This window comes from Maniola jurtina, chromosome 4, assembly GCF_905333055.1.
Source record: "Maniola jurtina chromosome 4, ilManJurt1.1, whole genome shotgun sequence".
Classification (NCBI taxonomy): domain Eukaryota; kingdom Metazoa; phylum Arthropoda; class Insecta; order Lepidoptera; family Nymphalidae; genus Maniola; species Maniola jurtina.
This window is the reverse complement of record NC_060032.1, coordinates 6,000,891-6,010,892: the sequence shown is the minus strand read 5'-3', so window position 1 is coordinate 6,010,892 and position 10,002 is coordinate 6,000,891. Positions and strand designations below refer to the sequence as shown.

The 10,002-nt window shown below is 35.7% G+C and overlaps 1 protein-coding gene across 36 annotated transcripts in view; it reads right to left on the bottom strand.

The window, feature by feature from the left end:
* Positions 1-175: 175 nt before the first annotated feature.
* The window catches only part of LOC123864537 (TLD domain-containing protein 2), a 146,228-nt gene continuing 136,401 nt past the window's right edge, over positions 176-10,002 (bottom strand). For all 36 annotated transcript variants that reach the window (XM_045905055.1, XM_045905058.1, XM_045905060.1 and 33 more), the window contains 3 exons: positions 5,799-5,973; positions 5,030-5,135; positions 176-4,855 (listed from right to left, as the gene is read on the bottom strand). In XM_045905055.1, the coding sequence (XP_045761011.1) occupies positions 4,720-4,855; positions 5,030-5,135; positions 5,799-5,973 (417 nt within the window). In that variant the 3' untranslated portion in view covers positions 176-4,719. The remainder of the gene's footprint in view (positions 4,856-5,029; positions 5,136-5,798; positions 5,974-10,002) is intronic.

The following is a 10,002-nucleotide window of genomic DNA, read 5'->3' as shown; positions in this document are numbered from 1 at the left end:
AACTGACAGTGTTTTGATAAAATGTATGGCTCCAGACTGTATTATTTAATATTTATCATTGCGTGAGAGAGTAACCAAGTGTAACTCTATGTAGGTTACTGTTATACTACCTCGTACATATTACATACTTTTGTGTAACGATAAGGAAATAAAGGACTTTCATAAATAAAAACAGTTTCATTTCATCAAAAGAATATATTCTCAGTTATTATGGCTTGATTTACATTTTAACAACTTAGAAATTACATAATAGATCACCAAAACGCAATACAGCTACAGCATCAATTATTTGAAGAATAGAAATCAACAGAATAAATAAATATTAAACATCTCACTGCTACATAACAAGTCATTAGTGATTAAATACTTTGTAACATTTAAATATGCCAATAATTTCCAAAACTTATTTTCATTCCTAGGACTTTTTGATGACAAACAATAACAATAGGTATTTAATTAATAATTAGTATGCTTCCTATACACGGACGCTTTTCTAACGTGCGTTAGAGAATCGTTCGTGGATACGATGACTTATAGTAATTTTTTTGCATGGACACTCGCGATAGGTACTCAGCAATAGCTTCACTTCCTTTTTGGCTTGCTTACTATTTCATATTTTGATAAGGCTTTGTCCAGAAGAGCAAATTTCGCGCAATAAGGACCTACGTTGCGTCACGATAAGACCGCTGCCGTCCTTTAACTAAAAGCCATCAACTGCAAAAAAATATTTGCGTCGTCTTGGAGAAATAAAATCCATGATTATCGACAAAAAACGGACAAGTGCGAGTCGGACTCGTGCACTGAGGGTTCCGTACTACAGAAGTAAAACGGTAAGCATCACTTTTTTAAACTAATGTTTCTAAAAAGAATGCTGAGTATGTAGCAGCAAGGGTTTTAGTTAGGTCCTATGGTAGCATTATTTTTTAGAAACATTTGCAGACAGTTTTTATTTAAGGATGGCAGAGCGAAACATACGAATATCCTTCTCACTCAAACTGTGCGCAACCAGTGGGTTTGGTTTCCAGTATTCCAACTCACATGCGAAGTTAACAATGATATTTCCGAATGACTTCGGTACAGATTCCTTAGTACGTTTTACAATATAGTTAACAGTTAACGCGATGAGCTGTGGCGAGTGAATTTGCGCTTTCTGGATAAGGTCCAATTTAAATACTAATTTGGAGACGTTATACATAAAAATATATCTCGCTAATCTCATATGTATAGTATTATTATTCACATAGGTAGGTACATAATAAAGTATAAACAAGTAACTAGTTATTTAGGAAAAAGCTGTTTATTTTATATTGCAACAATATTTTGTGATGATATTTATGAATTTGGCAAAGAAAGCCTTCCCAATGTGGGGGTTTTGACTATCAAAAATTATTATAAGTATAATAATTTTTGATATTTATGACTATGATTATTGATATGCAGTATGAATTATTTATGACAAAATAAATTGCAATATGTTTATAAGGACCTTCATTTTATCCAATTATCGTCACAATATCTGCAAAAATGCTAACTGATGTTACCATAATATTATAATCTACTGTATTAAAACTGCATTGTGTTATTAAATATCAGTACGAATTGTTCTTTTTTGGTCCAGAGTTTCATCAGTTAACATTTAGACTGACAGTAATACCAAGGCGATTGTACACAAAACAAACAACTTTTAAGCATTATTCACACAGTAATTTCGTTCAGAGCTTGAACCTTTAATTTTGTATGAAACTTGTTACACGCCTGAAATGCTCGATACAGTGTGACGTTTATACAAAATCAAAGGTATTCATAGTTATAGCATGGAATTTCTATGTGAGTAAGTAATGCTTAAGTTTTGTTTTGATTGCGATGGTATGCATAATTTTCTTTCTTATCAGCACCCTGATTTGATTCTGTATGACATTCATAACATATCTTACTCTTAACCACATTTTAGGGTGATTAAGAGTTAGATTAAGTTACCTTAACTTGTCATACACGATCTGTGTAATACAACAACCTCAGTAAGGAGCAAGACAGGCTGAAAGCCATAGTCAACCAGGGTCCTAAACAATATATTATGTACTTATATAGAGATCTACAACTGGATCTTATGTTGATTTACTTTTTTAATATAGACAATAAAAACTGGCCTAAAAATTTCTATTCATTGAGCTCTTAAATTCCGAGCCATATTGCACGCTTCAAGTTCGGTGATAATAATAATTAACGCGAAATTAAAATGATTATATTGCACTTTTATTATTAATTATTTATATGTAGGTATTATAGGAAAATGATATAATATGCCCCTGACAAATAAAACATAACATCACAATACTCAATCTGTGCAAGCTAAGACTTCTCAACAACCTTTAGCTTCGTTACAATAATAATGTACTAAAATATGCTCAATAAATAACATTACATGACCAGATATAATCTGAGTAACATCATGCTAAGTGACACAATTACTAAGCACAATGACGATTACATTCATCAAGCTCTAAGATAACTATATGTTTTTTACTTTTATTTTTTTACTAATCAATATTTTACTGTATCGGCTACTCATTTTATGTACTGAAGCATTACATCATAAAATGTTTATACTTTGTATATATGCATTCATAAAACAGAATCGTTTCTGTAATATAGCGAATGTACACACCTAATATACATTCTCACTAAGTAATATAATGATTATAATCAAATAGTAACTCATAATCAAAACGGTCAACTAAGAGATGCGGTATTAAATAGTCATTGCTGCTAATTCAATTGTACACAAATTTCTAAATAAATCGAAGTTTGGTAATCCATCCTAGGGTGATGTTTTAGGGTGGATATAAACGGAATAAGCCTCCACTTTCTCTGTCTTCCCAAGAGCTAATAATCTAACCTTCAGGATCAATCTTGGAAATTCGTAAGGGATTTGATTTGAAGATGCGCAAAAAATTTCTCTGTACGACGATCGCATCGTGAAAAGGACAGCACTACTTTAGAGACGGTTTAATTTAGAGGTTTGTGTACAACCGAATTAGCACCATTACATAATTACGCTTCAACATAACAATAAAATGCAACCACAATAATCAAATCACAGTGAAAGTTTAACATAAATTATGCTCACTAACTTAACATTAACACTAAAATACAGACGCGACAACAAAATACCATCCGCTACGTAAACTAAACTAAATAATATGTAATGATATCAATATTATACTGATGGGTGTCATCAAACTAGTAATATTAGTATACGAGTTAGTCGATGGCCGCTCGCGCTTCGGCAAGATACGTGATCGTCTATGACTCAAATCATAATAATTATGTGACTCAAAGCACATTGCGGCAGAGTAAAAGCGAGGCGACTCGACTTTTCAGCTAAAATGTTTAGTTACAAAGCCCCACTCTCAATTGCGATGCGATGTATAAATCCGTCAATTTGTTTATTACACAAACAATCTAGACCGCGGTTTTTCAGTTTTATCCCGGATCGTGATCTGGATTGACTGTATACAGGGTGTACATAAAATTTAGTTTACCTACTTTGCAATCTTTAAGGACGTCGCTTCTACTCCCGCAATGTGCTTTGATTTTGATGCTAACTGTTCTATAGCAAGAGTCGTCAAGATCACACCAAAACGATTTAGCACATAGTTAAAATTTTAATGGGGGTTGGTCTTTTCATATGTTTGCCCTTTATGTATCAAGGCCACCCTCCTTTTATCCTATGTATGGTGATCGCACATTATGAGCTGTATAAGCAATATGATAAAATTTCCAGGCTAATTATTATGTAAAGAACTAGCCCACCATTGATATTAAGGTATTTTTAATCATTGCCTACTTTGGTATCTAAAATTATTAATTTAGGAGAATCAAATAATATAATTTGACGTTTTTTTGGCATGTCGCAACTAATTAAGTAGTGAGTGAAACTAAATGTTTAGTCAACTTTAACTACTATTCCATGGGTGGCGCTTATATCGGTAGTGATGATGCAGCCTAAAATAGAGCGCGTTGGCCTAGAAGATGCCAATTCCCTCTTGAATTGAAGGTACGAGTATATATTATAGTAAAAGTGGAGAGGAAGGGCGTTCCATATCTTAGCATTCGAATCAGAAACCACTCAGAATGTGCGACCAGTATCAATGAGAAAAAGTAGTAGCTGGTTGACCGCTGGTGTTATGTTAACAATTGGGCCAGTTTTGTCTCCCACAGTGTGCGCGACTTAACATCCGCCGAAGGACCGAGCGGCCTGTTCCGGTTATGCGACACACGATATTATGCGATTCTATTAAAAAAACGAATATTACATCAATAACTGGGCAACACCAATAGTCGGCCGCTAAACAATAAAATGTTCCGTTAATTTTAATATAAACTTCTACGTAACGTCATACAATAATCGTTTCAATAGTTACAAATAGTTTTTTTTTTTAAATTTAATTTTCTTAACAACGACGCACAGTAATAAATTGAATTGACACGTAATCGTTATCGGACAGGCTCCCGGAGCGCCGTCGCGACGTACGAACGACAATTGACTAGGTTTGCTGGCCGGTCGGCGCGCGGTGCGGGGTCGGTCGGTATCGGCGTGACTAGAAGTGCGCGCGGACGCGGGCGCGCGGGGCGTCGCGGCCTCGGAGTCGAAGAGATAGTGTCAAATCTTCGTAGCAAATGTTCATAAGACAGTGTAAAGCTCATCTGGGGCGGCGCTCAGATGAAGGTCCAGCACTCCATGATCTTGACGATGAAGTCCTCGCGCGTGGTGAGCGGCTCGTTGCCGTACGTGGTGCAGCGCTGCGTGCGGCCCAGGTACAGGTCGCCGTCCAGCCACAGCCCGAACTTGCCGCTGCGGGCCAAAGCGGAACCATTCAAATTTCAAACCATATGAATAATGAATTTTTAAATTGTCTCCCAAGATGTACGTTTTCTTCACCGAAAATAAAGTTGTAAACACCTACACCTCACCTGAAGGTTATTTAAGTTATTCGAAATATAATCATTTAAAATCTATAATACTCACTCTCCAGCGCCTATGGAAATATTATCATTGCTCCCTCGAATGAAATACATATTGTCACCCGTCCAGCCCCAATACTTGAATTTGGTCTTGAGTGGTACTGTTTGCTCTGGAAATATAAAAGATTTATTTATTTATGCAAAAGCCCAAAAAAAAATTAATGATTTCGGGCTTATTTCGTGGTTTCACGACATATTCATATTCGTAAAGTTCCAGCGAAAAGAACAAGAAAGCTCCCGTGACAGCTCGAACTTCATCTGTCGCAGCACTAGTCCCGTAGTGACCACGAATTTAAAGCGACTACCAGCAAGCCGGGTTCACTTGGTCACGTGACCTGTGATACATTTAGAACGTGTGGCGCGTCCCTTCAACGGCGATCCTTATCCTTGAAATTGAGATATAGGAATTTCTATTAATTTTTTTGCGCTGTGCGAGCTGAATTATTCATTATTGAATCGTAACAAGAGTCGTTAATTATTTAAACGTTTTTCCTGAGTGATCCTTCTGTACTTGGAAGACTCTACTAAAGCTACGACCACATCTGCAGAACGCAGGTCGTGAGACGCGATGTAGGAGCGTCCACGATACGAATCTATACGTGCAGGTGTAGTGGCCGTGTAGATGTGCACGGCGTCGTTAACATTAAATACATATCTTGCGAGGCGACCGCCACACGCACGACTGACGTTCCCGCTTCAGTCACTTTGGTCGCGCAGCTTTCGATGATTCTTTGGATTGGCTATCAGAGATAAAATCAAAAGTTGTTGCCTACCCTCAGTTTCGTCTTTTTTCTCGTCTTTGTCATCCTTATGGTCGGTGTCGTCGGGCAGCGAGTGCGAGCGGCGGCGCGTGTCGTCCACGCGCTGGAACGAGAACAGCAGCGATTCGCCCGTGCCGTAGAAGTGCTCCGAAGGCCGCAGTGCGCAAGACGTCAACGCGCCAAACACCTGGTGAAAATGGTTAAGTTTACAGTAACTCTATCTCTATACTAGCGACCTGCCCTGATTCGGTAAGGTTTTGAATCGTGGTACGTCCAATCGAGAGCTGTTGTCTGTGGGGGGTGGAGGGAAGCGGAGGATGATAAATAATTTGATATGGAATGCATGATTAGCCGAAACGTGATCCGGTGATCGCAAGAAAGATCCTGAATGAAAAGATCTTACGCAGTTGAGTGGAGTGAAGATGGAGATGGGGAGTGTAGTGAACCGCCGATAACAGAATGATTTTTTTAGCCATTTGAATCATGACTAAGACTTTCCTTTCCCCTCCAACTAAGCGTAAAGCCTGTGCTAGAAGTGGGTACGACAATAGTGCAACGGGTGGGGTTTGAACTGCCGACCTTTCGGATTTCAGTCCGCTCCTATAACCGTTGAGCTATTGAGGCTTTCAACATATTGGGGAGATGCTGTCAACATATTGCTGCGCTACCAATAATGCTCCGAATTGCAGAGTTGGTCATTGCATTAAAAAATCATTGTTTCCAACACTGTCGTTGTTCAAAGAAACAAATGATCAACGATGTTACTTACCAACTGTTGCTTAACTTGCCAAAAGTTTACCATGAATACACGCTTTACTCGCAATCTGTCAGTATTTAACTTTAGGTTTGTTTACACACTAATATCATATCAATGATATTTACATGTACCTACTTATTTGAATATCCCAGAAAAAAACAACAAAGTTAACTAAGTAACTAATATGATTGGTAGGTATAACTAATTACTTAGTCATAAGTACATTTTATGTCGCTAAGTGTAAATACTAATAACAGGCTTCGTTAGTTTAATATGTACCTACTTAAGTCTATTAATAAACAGCATTTTATTTATAGTGTTTTTATGGTTTTTGATTCACTAAAAATGTCAATTAATTTTGAAATATTATACGTTAAATACTCCTTGTATACTTTAATACTTTAAAACTAAAAACATTTATTGGCTGTGAGTTGGGACGTCTTGTTTTTATATGATGTAAAAATAACAATAAAATATTATATCCTCTCTTTGGTGTCGCTTAAGCGAGAAAATAATAAAAAGAAGCTTTTATAAACCGTTTGAGCAGAACATTAAATACTGTTATAAGCACGTGCTCATAAAACCAGTTCGGTACCTATGCAGTATATTTTGTTGACAAGCGGAATGTTTCCTACAACTGGATTCTATATTTTTTCCACTATCAATTAATGAAAATAATTTTCAACAACACGCCAACAACCAATCTTGATCTTCAGTTTTGATATCTAAATAATACTACCCGATAGAATATTTATCATTAAAACTAATTAGGTAAAAGATAACTGTGACATTAGAATAACTCCAATATACGAGTAAATATGGCAACGACAATCTTCTATCATGATTCATGATCTAAGGCGTCCTCTTAACACTTTGTATGCGCCGTTCAGTAAATTTTAAACTAGCAATATACATTAGATTTTGGATATATAATTACTATTCGATGCAATTTTATTTCTGCTATTGCTAATGGGTGCTATTTTTATAAGTATAATTATAAACAGGTTATAAGACGGCGCACGACACTATTCTTTTATATACATACCATACTTAGTTGTTTATACAGCGACGCAATGGCAATTTAACCGTGACAACGGATAGCGATTAGTATTTGTACTTGTTATTACATAATGTGAAAAGTCGCCCATTGAATGTTGTTATCTATCTAAGAAACTGTGTAGGTATTGTTAACTTAGACCAAAAGGGGCGTTATAATTTAACTATTTTTATAAGTTATTAAATGTTCTTTCATATTAAGCTTGCGCGAGGACATAAGTCACAACGCGTAGAGGCTTATCAAGAGTTTTAATCTTTAAATAACCTAACTGCAATATTAATTTGATCGGGGCGCAATTGCTATTGCAACCACTCAATCAAAATGGCGACCTAAACACAAAAGTATTTAATAGTTGTTGAGTCTCGAGTCGGAGCGAGACTGGCTTAAAAACCGTCAAGCAGCCGTATTTATACAAATCGATTCAAGATGGCTGCTCGGAAGCGATCGTGTGACGTCGAATGAGTCAAATATCTGTTTTATTATTTTAAATTTTAAATAGTTTTTTTGAAAAAGCTAACAGTATGAATATGATTGTATGGTTTGCTTTCCCGGGGTACCCATGCAAGGGGAAGGGTGCATTTATTTTAGGTCCGCGCCATGGCCGCGCAATTGTCAAAAATATAAGACAGTACAGCCGTCAACGCCATGCAATGCCATACCATAATGTCCTGATCGTGCCTTACGAAATAGATCGTGTGGTAGATGCAACTTGTAAAAGTTAATTTGAATAAAAAAATATTTCTATTCTATTTTATCGTCCGATTGGGTTTTCAATTAACGCCGAAAGTAACTCGAGTATATCAAGGATTTTAGTGCGAAAAATCCACTTTGGGGTTTTGGGCACTGTACCTAGTGCACCAGTAGGTAACCTAGGGCACCAGTAACCTAGTACACCAGTTTAGTCCTACAAGGACTAAACTGGTGTACTAGGTTACTGGTGTATACCTGCTTTTGAGCGGAATGCGTAATTGCATTATTACCAGCGGAAAAAAGGTACTGTAATAATAAATCCTAAATATAATAAATTTTTTTTCCGTTACTTTAGTTTTTTGTTGTTTATGTTATTTTATTTCTCTTTTGTTTCTGTTATTTATTGATTTTGTTGTTGATGTTATTTTATTTTTTGTTCTTTCTGTGTTTCTGTTGTTTTTGTTATTTTATTGTTTAAAAATAGGATAAAATGTAAAAAATAAATAAATGAGAGAAAAATAATAATTTTAAAAATGCTCAAAGGCGATCTTGCAGCGATATTTACTAGTTGACCTTTAAGACAGTGTGTGGAAATTTTTAAGTAGGCGCGCTAATAAACATATGAAAACAATTAAATATGTAAATTGTATCAACCGATGTCGGATGTTTAAATAAGAAATAAGGAAAATACTAGAATCTATGAAATAATTTATTACATAATTTAAACAAAATGCTATCACCTTTTAAATAGGTTCAGTAAAAGAAAATTGTGGAATGGAAAGAAGTCATTTATTGATGGAACTTTTTCTTCTAATTGATTTGTGAATAGTAATAATTAAATTAATAGTAGGCATCATTAATGAAGGTTACAAAATAAAACCACCGAAAATCAATTAGGAATCTGCTAGAAAAAATAAAGATTTGTCATAGTAATTGAATGATCGAACTTCACAACATTCTTTCATGCTTGTAACTAAAACCCTTTATGTGAGAGTTCTGGATAATCTGATTTGAAACGTTGCCAAGATGCCCACACCACGGGAGACGAAGAAATCGAACGAAACTAAGGCCTCATTCGCACGAGAGTTCGAGAGTTGCCAAGATTGGCAACGCAAGACGTGGGTAGAGACAACACAACACAAGTTCAAGTTTGCGCGTTTACGGTGTTCTGTCCTTGAACTCAATCATTATTTGAAATAAGCCCCAAGTTATACTTAATTTACGTATTTATTATTTTTAATCGACTTCAAAAAAAGGAGGAGATTCTCTAGCTGCGCTTTTAAAAAAGGCCGCTATAATAATAATTGCAACATTTAAATGCAACCGATATTTTTATATTTATAATCTAGATTCTGCAATAATCTAAGTCGGTCATCAAACTGAAATATTCAAGAGCAGATTACGAAAACTACACCAGATAGTGTCTCTAACCACTTTACGTACCTATGTCGTAAATACCTACATATTTAACGCCACACTTTAGACTTAGAGTAGGTAAATTAGTCTAACAAAACAAGGCCCGTTGAATACTGGTTCATTATGATTTTGCTCTAGTTAAGAAATCGTTAGAGACCATACCTATTTGTAAACCGTATGTATTGTGTATGTAAATTACAAGTACGTGTGGCTTATGAAAAGAAGTGACAGGTGTTTTTTTGGTTGTCATTGCGCAGTTAAATTATAATTAAGCGTTAATAGCTCAAAAGAATTTT